This window comes from Drosophila rhopaloa, unplaced genomic scaffold (assembly GCF_018152115.1).
Source record: "Drosophila rhopaloa isolate 14029-0021.01 unplaced genomic scaffold, ASM1815211v1 contig_3, whole genome shotgun sequence".
NCBI classification, from domain to species: domain Eukaryota; kingdom Metazoa; phylum Arthropoda; class Insecta; order Diptera; family Drosophilidae; genus Drosophila; species Drosophila rhopaloa.
In genome coordinates, this window is record NW_025335123.1 from 4,098,190 (window position 1) to 4,118,960 (window position 20,771).

The 20,771-nt window shown below is 41.4% G+C and overlaps 2 protein-coding genes across 5 annotated transcripts in view; one reads left to right on the forward strand and one right to left on the reverse strand.

Moving 5' to 3' along the window:
* Positions 1 to 16,237, forward strand: part of LOC108041789 (neuroglian) — a 40,560-nt gene extending 24,323 nt beyond the window's left edge. For 3 of the 4 annotated variants that reach the window (XM_044461330.1, XM_044461332.1, XM_044461331.1), the window contains exons 4-8: positions 5,310 to 8,120; positions 8,264 to 8,431; positions 8,512 to 8,889; positions 9,139 to 9,242; positions 13,075 to 16,237. In XM_044461330.1, coding sequence (XP_044317265.1) covers positions 5,310 to 8,120; positions 8,264 to 8,431; positions 8,512 to 8,889; positions 9,139 to 9,242; positions 13,075 to 13,313 — 3,700 coding nt within the window. In that variant the 3' untranslated portion in view covers positions 13,314 to 16,237. Of the gene's footprint in view, positions 1 to 5,309; positions 8,121 to 8,263; positions 8,432 to 8,511; positions 8,890 to 9,138; positions 9,243 to 11,027; positions 12,118 to 13,074 lie in introns of those variants that run through there. The other variant, XM_044461333.1, reaches the window with a different exon arrangement.
* A 274-nt stretch (positions 16,238 to 16,511) lies between these two features.
* LOC108041791 (integrator complex subunit 4) lies at positions 16,512 to 20,145 on the reverse strand. Its single transcript, XM_017119817.2, has 2 exons — positions 17,920 to 20,145; positions 16,512 to 17,849 (listed from the first exon to the last, which is right to left on the reverse strand). The coding sequence occupies exons 1-2, from the start codon at positions 20,023 to 20,025 to the stop codon at positions 16,869 to 16,871; spliced, it is 3,087 nt and encodes a 1,028-aa protein (XP_016975306.1). The 5' UTR covers positions 20,026 to 20,145; the 3' UTR covers positions 16,512 to 16,868.
* Between the last annotated feature and the right edge of the window lie 626 nt (positions 20,146 to 20,771).

The window sequence follows — 20,771 nt, forward strand, 5'->3', positions numbered from 1 at the left end:
CAATGTCAATTCTTTCTTATTTTGTTTTATTCTTATGCTTGACCGAAAGCCACAATGAGCACGAAAAGTTTGCTTACATGATGTCAGAATGCTTAAAATTTTATTTAAACTTATGTATATGCGCTTTTTCCAGTTAAGTTTGTTTTTTAATTAGGTTATTCAATTTTTGTTTATATATACTTTATAAAGAAGTATAGAATTGTTCATGGAATAACCCAATTTGTCACAAAAAACTTTATTAGAGTGGACAGCTGAGGGTGGGACGCTCGATTCCCCAGTTAGTTGTTTCCTTTGTCCCTGGGGTCGATGTCACACCTAATTTTCGTTCCTCCCCGCTCTTGCCCATCCATCAACTGTTGCCAAGCCAGGGGTCACAGGTCGGGTGTCACCTGCTCCTCCGGCGCCCATTTTATTCATTTTCCTGCTGCTCCTTTTTGGGACTTCCGTCAAACTATAAAAACATTGTTGTTTGCATGTTGGTCGGCCATTAATGAGCGGTGGATCCCCCGTTTCTGGTTGTGCAATGTCCTATTTTCGTGTTTCGTTTTGTTGTTATAGTATGTTGATACCTTGGAGACGTTTCCGCCTTCACCACTTCCGAATGTGGTCCTGTTTACTTTTGTATTATATCGAAATACAGGCAATACTGCAAAAGAACATATTACGTTTTCGATCTCCGATTTGGCAGAAGCTTTTTACATAGCTTTTAAGCATTGATTTGTATATACATTTTGTTCTTTACCCAAAGAAAAGAGTTTTCAGTTTTTGGGACAAAATTTACATTTTTTAGGTTACACAAAATTGTAATCGTGTTTGTTCCAGTTGTTGAAGTTCCACTTTAGTGTTTTTCGGTGTCATTGCACTTTTGACATGCAGAAATTGTCAACAAAAATGACGATGATAGGCCAGCATGTCCAGTTTCTTGCGAATTTCAATTCCATTTGTTGGGCCTTCTCCCTGCCTTTATTTTCCTAACCCTCTTCAGCTGGATTTTACCGATATGGTATTAGCCGAAAAAGCTTTATCCTGTTTCGCCAGCGGCTCAAAAACGGACTTCGGTCCTTGGGCCAACCCTTGTCGACAGCTCCTCTATTTCTACACGGTTTCCTCCTTCGCTTAAAACCCGGAGGCCATTTAAAGTTCTGTTGCCATTTGGCCGCCGACAAAATTCACGGAATTAATTCCCATAGAAGTCCAAGCCAAAAGGCAATGTACCCTAATGTCTCTTGGGAATGTGGGAAACGTGACTAATTTGGGTAATGAATTGCAAGAAATGCCTAATTAATTTAAATGTTCTAAGTCAAGTACTAGGGGAGCCATAAAAAATTAATTTAAATAAATGTCGTTAGTTGTAGGGAGGTAAAAATTAATTTTAGTAAAATCATAATCGATTTGTTTTTCGTTTTGAATAAATATTTATAAGGTATAACAATAGTATTCTTTAATTTATCAAATACCTTTATTTTATATCCAGAATTGCCTTATAGTAAGAAAAAAGAGATGGTTCTTAAATCACAAATAAAACAATAAATTCCCGCCTGAATGGAATATTTTCGAAGTGAGGTGCGCTCACTCGTTTGATCAATATTTTTTATGGCTAATAATTGTGCGGCCTCAACCTGTTGCTTAGGGTATACCAATTTGCGGCTAAGTGCAGGATGCGGATTCCTTGGACCTAATACTCATTTTGTCCCCTCCTGTTCTCCTTTTGTTTAACTTTGGTCTGCCCTCCCACCACTCTGCCCACTGTCTCGCCGTCTCCCCATTTTCTTCCGGCCCCTTTTGCCACTGTTTTCCCCTCTTTTGTAGCTTTTCCCTTCGGCTAAAAGCGGTTTTGGCTTTGGCTTTGGCTTGGCCTTTTTCCTTTTACTTCCAGCTACGAAAAACACACAGTTGCGGACAAAATAAAATAGCTAATGGCAAAAATCCTTAAATAAATCATAAACGAGTTACTTAAAATGGTCTGTAAAGCTGAATACAAAAAGGTACAAAAACAACAAAATGATAAAACGGATAACAGAAATATTTTATTAAGAGCAAACCGATGCTCAACACAACTGTTTATAAAAAATGTTAAATTGCTTAACGCAACAGCTGCTATAAAGATTTTAAATTTTGATTGTTTATTTATCAAATTTTAAAAAATAAGGAGTTCGATATAGTTAAGTAAGGATTTTTCCTAGAAGTTTTAAAAAGGCTTTCAAGCAATGAATTTTTAGAAAAATTATTCGCATCCTAGTTTAATGCTCTTATATGTAGGTCTGGTAGGAAAATGTATCGTAGTATATATATAACTGGGTTATACATATACATAGCTGCCCTCCCTGTGTCCACTTCCCTTCGTCTGTGAGCGCGCGAAAAAGTATGCTACGGCATTTTGTTATTTTGCAACCCCAAAAGTAATGCAAAGAGGGAGCCCAACCGGCAAAACCCCACCCACAATTATGCAAAGCAGCGTTCGTGTGTGTGTGTTTTAGCCGGGCTGATGAGTCATCTGCAGCCATATCCTGGCACTTCTTGGCGCATTTTCCATACAGATTTCTATCGCTGAAAGGCCCGGCAAACAGCGGCTGGCAAAAGCAGCTGAAGAAGTCTTTGGGGGAGTGGCAAAAGCTAGGGGGTGCACTTTTGAAAGAGTGGGACAAAGTTAAGTGAAGCCAAGTCAACCCTAAAACTATCAGTGCACTTTGGGGTTAAGTGGTGTCGAGCTAGAAAAAGAAGTAAAATAAAGGGCTTTACCAGCAGTCGTAGTAAAACTAAGTAAACAACAGATACCCTGGCGATAATATTTAAATCAATGCTTATGGAATTTTAAAATGTCTCATGAAACATCTTGATTACTATCACAGTTAAATGTAAGTATTACTTTTTTTTTTGTATTAAACCAAATGTTTTTTTTTATATATAATTAAAGGTAATAATAATTGTAAAACATTGTTTCTAGTTATACCCTTTAGGATAGCGATATCCTTTGAAAAAGTCATAAGAATAAATGCACAAATCGTTCAACTTGCAAATGGGTGAATTCCTGGGGGCGTGACTGTGTGGGCGTTGAGGGGGCGTGGTCGAGCAGCTGTTGTCTGGCCATTTAGCTGTTGTCTTTGGCAACCGTTTCAGGTGACCGCTTCGCTGGCAACGGTAAAGGTAACGCTAAAGTTTTGATGGTGTCGAGCGATGGCGACAGACGCCGTGCTTAACCGCTTGACTGCCTTTCCACTATCCTTGTATTTCGATATTCCGGTATCCTTCTATCCCTTCTGGTTCGTTATCCTGCCCGTCCACCTTTCTGCCACTTGGCCATTTGGCCAACAATTTATTGACCCGCCGACCAGTTTGTTTGGGTGCATAGTTTACAGTTCGTCGGGGTTGCGATGGCTTAATGTGTCATTGGTAACTGCTTTCAGACTGTTTTCAGCGGGGTTTCTTCCTACCTTCGATGCACGTCGCCTGATATGGAATTCCCTGCTTCATAAGTTGACTTTTTGACCCCGGAAAAAGGATTGGCCAGGGGTTCCAATTCACTTTCCATTGGCACAAATTAACGCGTATATGTTTGGGAGTTGTACAACTGAATTAAATGAACATTAAAAAAATGAAGAAAACCATTTAAACCCCATCTAATTATATAATTTAATTACACTTTTAATTAATTCAATTAGTTCAATTGCACTAAGCCTACATTTTTTGAAATAGAGTTTTTAATTAACTTAACATTAGCCAATTGAGTCAACTAATAATGCATAAACACTCGACATATGTAAACTCACATATTTCTAAACATTTTTTTTAAATATGTGGCAAAATCTTAAAACTAAATTGATTAGCGCTTAAAAAATAATTGAGATCATAAAGAATTTTCGTTCATCAACCAATTATTAAAATGTGTCGGACTGAGAACTTGCGTATCTAATTGGAACTCCGTAACAGTTTAAAGCTATCTTAATAATCTGCATACCGCAGACCAAGAAACCAGCTGAGTCACTTTGACTGCAGTTCAACAAACCCACCGATCCCCCCTCGCCACTCCAGACGCTCCAGAGTTCTCTTCACAGTTCAACTTACAACACTTAAAAACAATTCAAATGATTGACCTATTGCATGACCCGTCGTCAAGACCGAACCCAAAAAAGATCCGATGAAAATGGCTGAGAAGGGGGATACTTTGGAAAATACTGCTCAAGTATGGCAAACAAAAAAAAAGATGCTTAACAAGCTCAAGCAGCGCGGCTTGTTCACATAATTGACTCGAGCTTTTGAGTTTTATGTATACAAAAGCCTACAACTATTTACAATTGCGGTAAAAATAACAGTAAGGTCTACAAAATGATAACATACTATTTGTAATTTAAACATATTTAGAATATTGTTTGATGAAAATACCTTTATTAAATAAAAACAGAAACTGATAATATTGATAATAATTTTATTATAGCCAAGGCATATAAAATGTTTTTGGATATATACTGGCTTTTATTTGAGGTCCACCAATTGTACTTCCTCCTAAAATGCATATATGGATATCTATAACTTTTATATATACTAACGTCTGGCATAGTTACAGAACGGCAAAAAAGAAGAAAGATAAAAACTCGTTGACTTCCTTTTGCCGCTTAATTGCAATTACTTGAGACATGAAACAAGCAAAAATCTGCCACCCCCTCAATAACGCTCCCCCTTTCTACCACATCAATCAACATTTTTCGCAATTGGAAATTAAGCAAGTTGTCATAATTTGTGCATAAAAAAATGTCTTAATTTTCTTCTTTGCTCGCCGCTTCGAGAAATGTTGATTAAGCGAAATTAAAAGTGTAAATTAACTTGTTAGAGAGTCTCGATCTTAATGAGTCGAATGCCAGGGAGGAAATGCGGAAAACTGTCGAGTGACTAATGGAAAGGGGCGGAAAATGAGGCTTATGTTCAAATAAACAATTAAGGAAATTAGATAATCCCACAGGCAAATGGTGAATGTACTGATACGAAAAAATAAAATTATCTAAAAACTATAGCCTACATAATACTCAGCTTGGTATTTAAAAGATAATTATATTAATTGTTTAATTACTTGTTTGAGTCGACTTGTAAGCAGCTGCGAAATTTATTACATCAGTGTGAAGTTAGACATTTCTTAAAGAGGAAAGCTCTTATCATGAATTTAGTAGGGCTAATATTTGTTTTGATATTATGCAGAGTTAACTTTACATTATTTTGTGTTTTTCCCATACGCATTTTAACTTTTAAGGGAGCTTTTTGCCTAAAACTGTAATACCTTTGCTGACACCCTCCACTCTCTTCTGTTTGCTCCATTACAGGTATAGTTGGATCAAGAACGGCAAGAAGTTCGATTGGCAGGCGTACGATAACCGAATGCTGCGGCAGCCGGGCCGTGGAACCTTGGTGATCACCATTCCCAAGGACGAGGATCGCGGCCACTATCAGTGCTTCGCGTCGAATGAATTCGGAACGGCCACCTCGAACTCGGTGTATGTGCGGAAAGCGGAGCTGAATGCCTTTAAGGACGAGACGGCCAGGACCTTGGAGGCCGAGGAGGGCGAACCCTTCGGCCTGAAGTGTGCGGCTCCCGACGGCTTCCCCAGTCCCACGGTCAACTGGATGATCCAGGATTCCGTCGACGGTAGCATTAAGTCGATCAACAATTCCCGCATGACCCTGGATCCCGAGGGCAATCTCTGGTTCTCGAACGTGACCCGTGAGGATACCAGTGTTGATTTTTACTACGCCTGTTCGGCCACTTCCGTGTTCCGCAGTGAGTACAAGATCGGCAACAAGGTGCTCCTGGATGTCAAGCTGAAGGGCGTGAGTGCCTCCCAGAACAAGCATGAGCCTATCAAGCAGTATGTGTCACGTCGCCAATCTTTGGCCTTGCGCGGCAAGCGAATGGAACTGTTTTGCATCTACGGAGGAACCCCGTTGCCGCAGACCGTGTGGAGCAAGGATGGCCAGCGGATACAGTGGAGTGATCGCATTACGCAGGGACACTACGGCAAATCCTTGATCATTCGGCAAACGAACTTCGACGATGCCGGAACGTACACCTGCGACGTTTCGAACGGCGTGGGTAATGCCCAGTCCTTCTCCATCATCCTGAACGTCAACTCCGTGCCGTACTTCACCAAAGAACCCGAATTCAACACCGCTGCCGAGGACGAGGAGGTGGTCTTCGAGTGTCAAGCTGCTGGTGTTCCAGAGCCCAAGATCAGTTGGATACACAATGGTAAGCCGATCGAACAGAGTACACCCAATCCCCGGCGAACGGTCACGGACAACACAATCCGAATCATAAATCTGGTTAAGGGAGATACTGGTAACTACGGCTGCAACGCCACCAATTCGCTGGGATACGTCTACAAGGATGTCTACCTAAATGTCCAAGCTGAGCCGCCAACGATCGTTGAACCCCCCAAAGCAGTGAGCACAGTGGACGGCAGGAATGTCACCATTCGGTGCAGAATGTCTGGCTCTCCCAAGCCGCTGGTCAAGTGGTTGAGGGCCAGCAATTGGCTGACAGGAGGTCGTTACAATGTCCTGGCGAATGGTGATCTGGAGATCCAGGATGTAACCTTTTCGGATGCGGGGGGCTACACCTGCTATGCGCAGAATAAGTTTGGCGAAATACAAGCTAATGGCTCGCTGGAGGTCAAGGAGCACACTAGAATCACCCAAGAGCCACAGAACTATGAGGTCGCCGCCGGAAATTCGGCCACATTCCGCTGTAACGAGGCCCACGATGATACGTTGGAGATCGAGATCGATTGGTGGAAGGATGGCCAGTCCATTGACTTTGAGGCCCAGCCGAGATTCGTGAAGACCAACGACAATTCTTTGACGATTGCCAAGACCTTGGAGCTGGATTCTGGAGAGTATACGTGTGTGGCAAGGACGCGATTGGATGAAGCCACTGCCAGGGCCAATTTGATTGTCCAGGATGTGCCCAATGCCCCAAAACTTACTGGTATCACCTGTCAGGCCGACAAGGCGGAGATCCAGTGGGAGCCGCAGGGTGACAATCGCTCCCCCATCCTCCACTACACCATCCAGTTCAATACCTCTTTCACGCCCGCCTCCTGGGATGCCGCCTACGAGAAGGTCCCCAATACGGACTCTACGTTCGTCCTCCAGATGTCTCCGTGGGCGAACTACACGTTCCGTGTGATTGCCTTTAACAAGATCGGGGCCTCGCCGCCGTCGCCGCACAGCGATAGTTGCACCACGCAGCCGGAAGTGCCGTCCAAGAATCCCGACAATGTCGTGGGCCAGGGCACCGAACCCAACAACCTGGTCATCTCCTGGACTCCTATGCCGGAGATCGAGCACAATGCCCCCAATTTCCACTATTACGTGAGCTGGAAACGCGATATCCCGGCTGCCGCATGGGAAAATAATAACATATACGACTGGCGGCAGAATAACATTGTGATCCCTGATCAGCCGACGTTCGTCAAGTACCAGATTAAGGTCGTGGCCATCAACGATAAGGGCGAATCCAATACGGCCGCCCAAGTGATTGATGGCTACTCCGGCGAAGATCGTCCGCTGGATGCCCCCACCAACTTCACGATGAGTCAGATCACAACCTCGACCAGTGGCTATATGGCCTGGACGCCGGTGAGCGAGGAATCGGTGAGGGGACACTTTAAGGGTTACAAGATCCAGACCTGGACGGAGAACGAGGGCGAGGAGGGTCTAAGGGAGATCCATGTCAAGGGAGATGCCCACAATGCATTGGTCAGCCAGTTTAAGCCCGATTCGAAGAACTTTGCCCGCATTTTAGCCTACAATGGACGCTTCAATGGCCCGCCAAGTGCCGTCATCGATTTCGATACTCCTGAGGGTGTGCCGTCGCCGGTTCAGGGATTGGACGCCTATCCCCTGGGCTCGTCAGCCTTCATGCTCCATTGGAAGAAGCCCCTGTATCCCAATGGCAAGCTTACCGGCTACAAGATCTACTGCGAGAAAGTTGAAGGTAGTTCTGTGGATAAGCGTCTCGAAAAAATGCACATCAGCGATCCCAGGATCACACGTATGAAGCTGGCTGGGTTGGAGCCAAACTCCAAATATCGCATCTCCATCACGGCCACCACCAAAATGGGCGAAGGATCTGAGTAAGTATAATTTAATAATGCTGCCTTTTAGATGCGATATACCAAGTTACAAGAATATATGTAAAAAAAAAAAAAAAAAAGAGGAGTGGTGGGCAAGATCTAGTAGAGATTAAAATGAATTAATATTTATAATTTTTCCATAGGCACTATATCGAGAAAAGGACTCTTAAAGACGCTACGAATGTGGCCCCAAGCACGCCCTCTTTATCCTGGGAACAACTGCCATCAAAAAATGGACTGGCCAAATATCGCATCAACTGGATACCTAATACCGATGGTCACCCAGGCACACACTTCTACACCTTATACAGGTAATATTAAAATATATATTTGTATATATACATTAAAATGAAGTGCTAATCGGAATTTTCGCAACATTTTCCAAATTCAGAATCAAGGGCGAAACACAATGGAAAAAAACGGATCCCGAGATGAACTCGGACTACCAGGAAGTGGGCGGCCTGGATCCCGAGACAGCCTACGAGTTCCGCGTGGTCTCCGTGGATGGGCACTACAATACGGAGAGTGCCACGCAGGAGATCGACACGACAACCGTGGAGGATCCGATAGTGCGGCCCAATGAGACGGTGGCCAATGCCGGATGGTTCATCGGCATGATGCTGGCCCTGGCGTTCATCATCATCCTGTTCATCATTATCTGCATCATCCGGCGCAATCGTGGCGGCAAGTACGATGTCCACGATCGGGAGCTGGCCAACGGCCGGCGGGATTATCCAGAAGAAGGCGGATTCCACGAGTACTCGCAACCGTAAGTCTAGATATACTGGAATAGTGCCAAAATATTTCATTGGTTCTAATGATTTTTTAAAATATTAATTGAACCTCATTTTGCAAGTCATATAATGTTTGGTCCTGACATTTATAAATATTATGCATGCAGAGACAAATATTATTTACATGTGTAGTATTTGTATATTCGGTATTAAATCCTGATAGCGATTCATAATCGCCTTGCTTTCCGATAACAAATCACTCATATATTTAAATTCAATTGCAGGTTGGATAACAAGAGCGCTGGTCGCCAATCCGTGAGTTCAGCGAACAAACCCGGCGTGGAGAGCGACACCGATTCGATGGCCGAATACGGCGATGGCGACACGGGTTAGAGTCTTTCCTTTCTATTTATATCTATCTATCTATCACAGAGTGTGCCTAGTGCCTTCCCTATACTATCTGATTATCCTTGAAAACGGTAATGCTGCGATGGAATGTGTAGACTGTTTCTTTTTTACTTACTGCATTGCGAACAGTAGATTTTTTGAAATTGTAATCCATTTTTAGTTTTTTTTTTTAATATTAGAATACTATTTAATGGTACCAAAAAGCAAAATATTATTTAAAAGCATGTTTTACTTTAGGTTCGAATGTTGAATATAAAACTTGTTATCTTCATACGTATTCATACGTACATTAGATATGTTAAGGCGCTGCATTACCGTTTTTGGGATAAATCTGTGTACCAATAACAATTAACTTTTAATGATTAAGTCTAGTACCCCACCCAAACTCCTCATTATAATTTAGTTGTCTCTCTTTGGTTGTTTCACTCTCTTGATTTCTTTGCCACATTTGTTTTTGGTTTTTTTGTTCTCTTTGATGACGTTTGTGTGGGATGTGATGGAAATGAAAATGGATATTATGATCAATGGAATATATTGGATAATGAACAGCCGTGGCCACTGCCGCTGCTCGCGCCGCTGCCGCAGCCCGCAGCAAGTCAACGTCGCTGCCAACGTCATCGTCCGCGTCCGCCCAACAACAACCACTGCAACAGCAACGGCCGTCGCTGCCTCAGTCGCCGTCGACGTCGACGACAGCCGTTCCCACTCCATTACTCTCTTCGGTTTCCCCCACTTCCAGTCCTGTTGCTACCACTTCTGCTGCCCCACCCTCCTACGAACTTTGCATGGCGGATGCTGAGCACCGCAAGGCCTAGAAGAGAGCCCATTTCTGCCTACTCTCTCTATCTCTCAGTCCAGCGTTGTTGTTGTTATCCAATAAGTCAGGTAGCTCTTTTTTAAATAGTTTTGCGGATCTTTTGTATCCTTGCGCTTCAAAGAGACAGCTTATCATTACAGTGGTGGTCACTTAAAAGGCACTCAAACATTTTTTAGACTAATGGAAATTAAAATGCAAATGAGTTAGATACCAATTTAATGTACAAATGCCACATAAGAATTTTTAAAATTGGTTTACAGACTTAAATCATCTAGTTTGTTGTTAATTATCGTTTTAAAACAAGCTGCTATAGTTTGTATCAATTACCCTAGTTAAATAATTTTACTCAGATATCATATATTCATACTTTTCGTTTTTAAATTACAACTTTTACCCATTTGTTATACATAAATATATATGCTCAATTAATGGCCACAGCTGTATAAGCAGCACTTTCTCTTTTTTATGCCGCTTCCAAAATGCTGCATGAAGTTCAAAGCTGCTCTCTCTCGCGCTTTCCACAAACTCCTTCTAGGCAACCGAAGAGAGCCTCTGCTGTAAAGCCGCTCCTGCGCTTTTGATTGATTCATTGATCTTTGCACGAAGTTGTTTTCCTTGTTTGATTTGATTTGATTGTTCGTTTTCTTTTATTACTAACAACTTTCGCTACTCTCGCCAAGATGAGCCTTCATTCATTTGGTCTCCACTAGTGCAAACAAAAATCGAAAATATCGATGGAAACGTAATTTTGATCGGCGATATAAAAAACATTTCAGACATTTCACATATTTTGTGTTCCTTATTATGTGTTCTTCGTTTATGTGTTTCATATTTCTTATTATTTGTTACTGCACTATATTTTACTTATATTATATTTGTATCATTTTTTCTCTCCTAAAACACGTATAAAAAAAATATAATAATTCGACAACGACAACCAATATCCAGGCATGAACGAAGATGGATCCTTTATTGGCCAATATGGACGCAAAGGACTTTGATTTAATTAGTAAGCAGCGCGCCGCAACAGCAACTCAAAAAATATCGAAACCGAGCCCTTAACCCCAAAAATCAAGAAGACCAAACACCAACACAGCAGAAAAAATAAAAACTTATGGAATTATTAAAGAAATACTGCCCAACTATGAATGGGTATAAACTAATTATCATTCGATTAAGTGCAAAAACGACCATTAATTTTAAATATATATAAAAATAATGAGTTTTTATATATAACTATTAAAATTTAAAAATGTGTAAAAATCAAAAGCAAATCGAAACTGCCAAACAACATGAACAACAACGAGGATGCAGCAAAAAGGCTATTAACAAAATAAAAGTCTTCATCGGAAGAAATAGTAATCGACAAAGAAAGTGCATGCGAATTACAACAAACAATGAAACAAACATATATATATTTTTCTCGACCATTAATGGGCAGCTGCGTGTAATTTTTTTTGTTAAGAATTTTAAGAAACTATAAGGAAAATGAAGCTCGCTTTTAAAATCTATATATTGCGCACATGTCTACCTGTCCCACTCTATACCCTGCACTCTGTATATCTCTGTCCTGCTTTTTCCTTCTTTTTACTTGTAATGCATATATATTTATAAACATAAAGCGTAAATTAGTTATAATTTCATAATTTTTTATAAAACAACACTCGAATGTAAAATCTCCGTTTTAGCTTGGCCGAAAATCAAAAAGAAATCCTTTTAGCTTACTTGGTTACTACTTTATTTAAGTTTACTGTGTGAATTTTGTTTTTATTTCTTTATTTAAATTTTTTAGTTTGTGTAATGACCTTAAAACCTTTTTTCTTGTTTTTGGGCAGTGAAACAATGTTGTAAAATGTAAAAACGTTTCCTGTTTGTTTTCTGGGAACAGCAACAAAATAAGTCTATAAGAATGAATGACGATAACAGCATAATTATATAAAAATATAATTTTTTTTATATATGTATGATGTACTTTCGCATATTGAATTAGAAAGAAAAACAAATAAAATAAAGAAAACCGAATAATAAACAACGACAATTGTGTAGACTTGAAAATTATTTAAAATTTGCGTTTGACCACAACAAAGGTTAATAAAAATGCATGCTTAAAACAATTACATTTTTTGAGATTTTAAGCGCCTAATAGTTCATATAACTACCACAGTTTCAGTATAACCAAATATGTTTTATTTTACTGTTTGGAAATTTATTTTTCTTCATTTTAAGCTGACATATTTGCAAGGTAAAGTTGAGTATATTTTCAAGCATGTTTTTTATATTAAATAAATACTTATTTTTATTTGTAGTTTGCTTGCCAAAGTAGTTTTCGATTAACCAACTCCCTCCATCTCCAACTTAACCCAAATCGAAATTGATAAAAAAATATAACTAAACTAAAAATAACTTACAATAATAGAAATCGCGATTAAAACGAAAGCAAAACTGCACTGGTGTTGGTTGTGGTTAACATGAAAAATAAATAGTAATATTAACACAGAAAAAACTCTATTTTTATGTTGTTTTCATAACATAACATTTTGCACATCCTTTAAACAAATAATTATTGGTTTTAAAATATTAACATTACATTTTGGAAGTTGCCCTCGAAATCTCTGTAAATACTAAATTCCGCCAGTTACCATGACTAAACAAGAACAATAAAGATATTGCGCCTTTCAGACATCTTAATTATTGTTAAGTTTCAAATTTTAATTATTATTATTTTAATTATTAAAGCAAAACAAAAGACATTGTCTAGAACATCATCTAAAAGTTAAAAACAGAAAAAAATGTCTGTATAAATAACAACTAAGAAATTAACTCAAATATTCAATATTAAAAAAAGGACTTTTTACTTATGATTGATTCCAAACCTTTAAAGATTTCTAAGGCACCCTCCAATCATTCAAAACCCTTAAAAAACGATAATATAAGATAACAAATTTATGCTTTCCCTTCTGAAAAATTAATTTTGGAAATTTCTTTTTCACCCCAGGACAATTTACTGAGGACGGCTCCTTCATTGGTCAGTATGTTCCTGGAAAACTTCAGCCGCCAGTTAGTCCACAGCCCTTAAACAATTCCGCTGCGGCGCATCAGCCAACGCCAACCGCTGGAGGATCGGGAAGCGGATCGGCAGTGGCCGGAGCATCATCTTCCGGAGGAGCTGCAGCCGGAGGAGCCTCTACCAGCAACGGAGGAGCTGGAGCCGGTGCCGTGGCCACCTACGTCTAAAAGGCGTGGCTGGAATTTATTTGCCCCTTGTTCTCCTGGTTTTCTTCAAACGATTTAAACGCCCCTTTAACCAAAAACTTTGTGTAATTCTATGTGTAAAACGAAAACTGCTTTAAGTGTCTGCAAAAAAGGAAACAAAATTATAATTAACTAAAAAAAAAGGGAAAACAATTGTAAAGTAAAACTCGCATGAATTTAAAGCATATAATTTTGCTTCTTTTGGCTTATAAATTTATTCTAGCAAACAGTTAAACGCCTTTTCAAAAACAAATAACTTTTGTATAAGCTTAAAAAAAACGAAAAATTAATTTAACGTTGAAAAATGTATGAAGAAAAGAACAATTAATAATGATGCCTGTTTGCGTAATATATTTTTTTTTAATTTTAGTTTTAGTGGCACAAAGATATATATCTAAATGGAAATTGAACCGAGTTTTGTAAATCCAAGAGCAGGCCGAACTAAGTGATCGAAAGGAAATGGATGCAAAAGCGACAAAAATAACGATTCCAGTCTAATTCAAACTTAGATTTGTTCATAATGTACAAAAACCAAGGCTTAAATAAGAACCATCAGGCAGCTTCGATCAATGATTGACTGAATTGCGAAGATAATGCCTTGACTATTTTGCAATCAATTATACGGTACTGCTCGTATGTATGACTAACCAAATATCGATGTGTTCAATTAGCAGCAAGTCAAATTTTTTACTTGACAACGTTTACTTCTTGCCACAATCAAAGACTTAAAGGCAGAGCAAATTTTCCAGCGCCAGTTCAAGAAACCAAGGCGAAGCAGAAGTGACATATTCCCTTGGTCGGCAATTCATATATATAAGTTCCGATTTTCGTCCATAGTCTAATGCAATTTTTCGCGTATAGTGTTTAAACAGAATCCTTTCATTTTGTCCATTAATTCTTTAAGTAAAGCAAATTAGTTAATTAACAAATTAGTTGGCCCACTTTTACGAGTCGGTCATTGTAACCTATTATTATACGCATCAAAATACCTATAATTGTTCCATATAGTACTCCCTCTTATTTTAAAGAAAATGTTAAAACCGTGCAGATTCAATTGCATCTCTGGTTTCCACTTATTCTGTAATAATAATAATGTATGTATTCATATTTTTTTTTACTAAAAACACACAAAGTGGCATTAAAGTCTACACAAACACAATAAAATAAATGTAATAAAAAAAAGAACACCATTTTTTGTTTTTTAAAAACCTTGCCGCTTTGAAAGAAAAAAATGCTTTGAACCTTTTTTTATATATTTATTAGTTGACACACCACACGCTTTAATCGACACCCGAAAACAACCACAATTACAGAACGGGCTCAGTTTTTAAATCATTTATTCGAATCGGTTCAGTTTTATTTGCGAATTAGGCAGTAAATTAAGTACATTGGGTGGATATATAAGCTTATAATTATTTGGTCTTTAAAGAACATACAGGGTTGCTTAGTCAAATTTTGCATAGATTTAGAAAGGAAAAAGAGGAGGCGTGTAATCTGATAATTCATATTTTGTGCACTGCTTTCTGTTTGTTGTTATTTCAAGTAGCTATTTGTAATGAACTATAATCCCCGGCTTCTGCATAGCTTTCAATCGAATCGAATACCAAACACCCAATACCCAGACCTCCAAACAAACACAACCCACACAAAAATTGGGAGTCAAATCGAACGATCCACATACAATTCACCTGCACCACGCATATCCCAACGATTGATATAACAGATATACGAGGAGGAAGTAGAGCGAAGGGAAGTAGGAAACTAGATCAGAAAGGACATGCAAGGACAACAAGACAAAAGAACTACATAAAACAATACAAACAAAAATTGCTATACAAACGTATATATGGATATATGATATATATTTACAGTATAGAGGACAACGATCTAAATCTAATGTTCACGACAAAGCTATATACATAAATATATATATACAAAACATATAGAGAGATGTTTAAGATTTTGCATAGGTATTGTGATTTCCCAAAATAAAAACTCAAAATAGTCAATAACAATGTGAAAATCCAAAATTCAAAAGAAAACCAATTAAACTTAACTAATATTTCCTCTTTTGTCGTATGAAAAATAAACTAAAGTGTTCATCAGCGAAATTATCGAAATAATCGTTCGTTTTCAATGACAGAGCCAAGGAAAGCGATAACGAGATCGATAGCAAAAGTGAGAGAACCACAACAACAACTGCACTGCCTGTGTATGGTTCTATTTTACATTATAACATTAACAGAATCATAAACATTTACACACTTTAATAAGCGCCGCTTGAGGAATTCAGAAAACCGAAAGCAAGCCAACACCATGCAAACATTTTTAAAACTAATAAAGGTAATTTGCACAATACTGTGATTCCTAGCATGAAACATAAAGACACGATGAACAATTAACGATAAACGATTTATAATCGTCTTTTGTGTGTTTGTGTGGTTAAAAAATTAATGTGTTTGCATTGTATATTTTTCACAGCATATTGAAAATGTTTACAACAAGAACTACTAATCTAACCACTCAGTAATATCCAACTTGAACAATTTACTTGCATATGATTATAACTATTATTATTGCTAACCAACGGCCTATAAACAAATTAAATATTATGCAGAACGAAATCGAAAACAAATGAAAACACAAGAATACAAAGTACTTTTTTAAAATGAGTTTTTAGCGAATCAAATGTAAACTTAAGATTAACAAATTCATATACAACAAACAAGCGGCAAAAAAACAGCGTCTATAAAACCACAATCAGATCAGAAAAGCAGAAGAAAAATCTTTGCAAGAAAAATCAAAACGAGCAAATGGAGAAAGTGCTATCTTAAAAGATCAGAAAACGTGTAAGCTGTAAAACCTATAATGAGAAATAAACTATAGAAACTATATAAAAGACAAAAGAGTTGGTGTTTTTTATTGGCCAGGAAAAGGATTCATTTTTCAACTCTAAATATTTTATGATTTATTTGAAATCACAAATGGACCAAAGGATTCAGAATTTAAATTATAAATTAATTTCATGAAACAAGACCCTTTTGTTGTTGTTTAATTTTTAATTTTTCTTAAAACTAAGAAAATTATTTCCCCGAATGTACAATTGAAATGGTTTCAAGTTTGGAACCTGAAAATAAATCTCTTATTTACCCCATATACATGATTTCTCAAGTAAAATGCTCCTTTTTTTCTAATTAAAGAAATATTTAGATTTATTATTTTACAATACCAAATTTCTCGTACACAATTAAACTGGAAAAATACATGCTCCACAGCTAATGCCTTAAACAATCCGTTATTTGAATTTTCAAAAATACCATCCAATTGACACTCAGAACATGATATTTTAAACAATAATTGCTAGTCTGCCTCTCCAGCGGCTGTGTGGCCTTGTCAGCTTTTCGCTCCGCTCCTTTGCCGCCGGCGCCGTCCACTCGCAGTCCCGTCGATCTGCTCCACATTTAAGTTCCGAGGCCGTACCGCCTCCAGACTCGCATCCACAGCCAATCCACCTAGCCCATCCTCCTGGGAGTCAGGCTAAATGCCCCGTCTGACTGGTTTGGGTGCGAACAGCACCTTGGCCGGCTTGCAGAGCTCCAGTTCGCTGCCGGGACGAACGGCCAGGCAGAGCTGAATCTCCACCAGCGATGACTCCGTCCAAACGCTGTGGGACAGCAGGATTGTGGTACGCAGGCGCACATTTGTCTCGTGCTCTCCCTGCTCCGTCATAATAGGCTTGAAGTCACTCCTCTTCGGCACCACCGTGTGCATGTGCTGATCCGGATACTTAATCTTGATTCTCATGTCCGCCTTTTGCGACTCGAGCAGATTGTCGATCTCCGCCACAAAGGGAACTGCTGCTATTAGGCCCGCCGTAACCTTTATCACATTGTCCTGCGATTGCAGCGGGCATGGCTCCAGGATGTTGGCAACACAGCGGCGGATTTTGTCATTGGCAGGTGGCAATGCCAGCGGAGGAGCCTGTTGAACCAATGGCAGAATCTCGCGAAAGACGCGACCCGGTTTGGGATCCGATATGCCATCCAGTTTGCTCAGCAACTGACGGGTGAAGCTGTCCGGCTGGGCATCGCCACCGGTTGCCTCTTTCTTCGACTTCTCGGGCTCCAGCAATGGCAAAGCTCCCACCGGCGGCTTCTCCTCTTCATCCTTTGTATTCGCCTTTATGAACTCGCTGATATCGCCGGCGGTTTGCAGAAGCATCTGACAGGGACCCAAGGCACTTTGCGACCGATCCCTGACAACAAGGACCAAGTGCAAGGCACAAGCCCGCAGACGCAACTGCTTCACCTGCAGAATATCGCCGTAATTAAGACCGGAGAATGTGTGTTGCAACTTGAGGCAGTTCCTGATGAGAGCCGCCAGGGACTCCTTCAATGGAACCCTGCTCCTTTGCGTGCTGGCGCAACGCTGCATCTGCTCGATCTGAATCTGGGCCGCCAAGAAGGTCTCCAAAAAGTTCGAGGTGCCGTACATGCCCGCATCGATAGCTCCCAGACGCTAAAATGTATAAAAACATGTGAAATGTAAGTACGCTTAAATAATAATAAACCCTGAGGGCCAAACCCACCTGCAGATTCGTCTGGGCAGTCTGCAGCAGTTCCACGCGCTCATCAGCCATGGTGAATATCTCCTCGATGTGGCTGAGAATCATCTGCAGATATTCCGCCGAACTGCCCGCCTGGCGCAGGGCCGAGTCGATCCTGTGGGTGGCACTCGCCGAGGAGGCACCCTCGATGGGCAGCTGGGGCACGAGATGCGGCATCGAGTCCCTGAGGTAGGCGTAATGTCGATGGGTAGCCGTGGGCAATAGGCTGATGATGGGCACCAGATGCTCTGCAGCATTGAACACGAGTATCAGGACGCACAGATACGCCGGATCCTCGACATCCCGCTCAGGAGTCTCGAAGAAGGGATGTACGAACAGCAAGTGAACGGCCACCGCCATTACCAAATGCGGATGCTTCTGGCCGATCTTGCGCATGCAGGCGTACGTTGAGTGCCGATCCTGTGGGTACTTGGCCAGCACATCCAGCAGTTTCTGCACTACCATCAGCAGGCACGTTTGTGTTGACACCCGGCAGGCGCCCAGCATGAGATGCAGTCCCTCGCGCACGTCCACCGAGTAGTCTTCCAGCGAGCCCAGCATTATCTCCAGCTGATCCTCGCGGAGCACTATATGCCTGGCTATGGCCGTCAGACTGTAGATGGCCTTCAGTCGCACGTCCTCGATCTCGTCGTTGAACATGTCCACTAAAAAGTCCAGGCTGGTCACAGCGAAATCCGGCCGGGAGAGTGCCAGCTTGCACATGGAGGCCACGGCCGCTGTGCGCACCTCCAGGAACTCGTCCTCCAGGCCGTGGATAAGGGCGCCGCAGGCTCCACTTGCTATGATCGAGATGCTTCTGGCGTCCAGGTGTTCCTGCGGCGCATCGTCCGCCCACCGCTTGCCTGACGACCACTCGCCGCTGGTCACCAGGCGGGCGCCCCTTTCATGCGCCGTCCGTTTCCGGCGCAGGTTGCTCATCAGCTTCTTGTCCAGCGTCTGGTGCAGAAACTCCCTGCTGACGGCGGTCATTCCACCCAGCAATTCGGCTGCGAGAACGCGAATCTGCAGCGAGAGATCGCAGAGAGCTTCGCACACCTTGCTGAAGGCGGCGTCTATCATGCGGAGCTCCTCCTGCTGTCGGTCGGATGGTATTATGAAGTCCGGATGCCGGTTGCCCAGCATGAAGACCAAGCGCAGTGCCTCCTTGCGCACGCACTCGTAATCGTCCTTCATGGCCTCAACGGCGCGCTTGTAGAGCACCGCTGGTAGCAGGGATCCCCGCTCGCCGAGGGTCAGCAGGGCGTGCAGAGCCTGGGCTCGGACTCCCGAGTCCTGCGAGTCTATGTAGAAGGCTAGCTTCCACACGTAGTGACGCTCACCCTCCATTTTGGTGGCGAACCCACCGATCACCAGCATGGCGTTCTTCTGCGTGTGCGTGGAACCGGAGCGCAGCTGCTCCTTGGCCAAATGGGCCACCTGGGTGTTGTACGAGATGGGCACCAGGTGCTTCCGGCGCTGCCCGATCCGGAACAAGCACATCATGCCCTGGGCGAGAACCTTCTGGGAGCCCTCCTTGCGCAGCAGGTAGATGAAGTAGTCGATGATGAGTGTGACGGCCTGCTCGGTGGCACACTCACAGCCCAGTCCGGATAGCAGCTCCAGCAGCTTCACCCGAATGGAGGTGTCACTGTCGCGCTCCTGCAGCTGGTACAGCTGGAATATCTTGTTGGCCACCTCCTTCAGCTCGGCCAGTTCCACGTCCTCGTAGGATATCTCGTCGGTGATCTTCACGAGCAGCTCCAGCAGTTCGCGACTGTTCCCGGCCGTTAGCAGGGGAGTTCCCGTCGTGGTGGATGGATTGGCGCCGCCGGCGGAGGGTGTGGGTCCCGATGGAGCAACAGGTGGCCCAGGGGGCAGGCCCGACGACCCTGCGGGCAGGCTGCCCACGTAGGCGTCCAGTTGGGAGAGCGCCGTCAGCTTCCGGTCCGCATTTCCCGCTTTTCCGGCTTTCCCAGCCTTCGCATCGGCGGACAGTGTTTGCAGGCGCAGCTTCTTCACCGCTGGCGCTCCGTCCACGTCCACCGTCTCCACGTAGGAGCCGAACCGCTTTTTGATGGCCAGCGCCATGGTTTCCTTTCCAGAAATCAACCAATGGAGTCTTCCACCTGTTGGCAGTTCCGCGAAATAAATCCACTTTTCTTTTGTATTTTACAATTCGCGACGAAGTCAGTGTTACCAGATGGTGAAATTAGCCCAAATGCTCAATTCACACTACTTTTCTCTCCTCATGCCGCAAATTTTCTATCGAATTTGCTATCGATGGCCAATAGCAATTTTTAAAATTTTAAATAATCATATTGATTCTTTCATGTAATTTCGTTACCCCCTTAAAAAAATAAAATTATTAAAACCACGGAATAAGAATGCCCTAACATATTGCGAAGAATGGACAGTTTAATTTTATTAATGTATTAAATTTGATTGTTTGTATTTTGAATTTCATTAAAAATTGTTTTGCAAAATAAAGTATGGTGTTAAAGTAACTGGTGATCTCAGAAAATAGGTTTACTTAAATCCCAATTTGCATACTTATAATGATAATTTTAGAACATGTGGTAGTTGATTTATGTATAACCAGTTAAATCAAAAAATGTACTGATTTGGCATCGTTATTCTGATCTCTAAATTTGATCCTGATCTTAGATCTTTATCCTGATTTTGGATCTTTACCCTGATATCGGATCGTCAACAATCAGTTCACCATAAATGCGTATGCTACTTTATTGTTACTTATCCCAACATGACTCACTGCCTTGGTGTTCCCAAATATTTAAAAAACACAAAGCTAATTCTAATTTTTTTTCGTATGTACA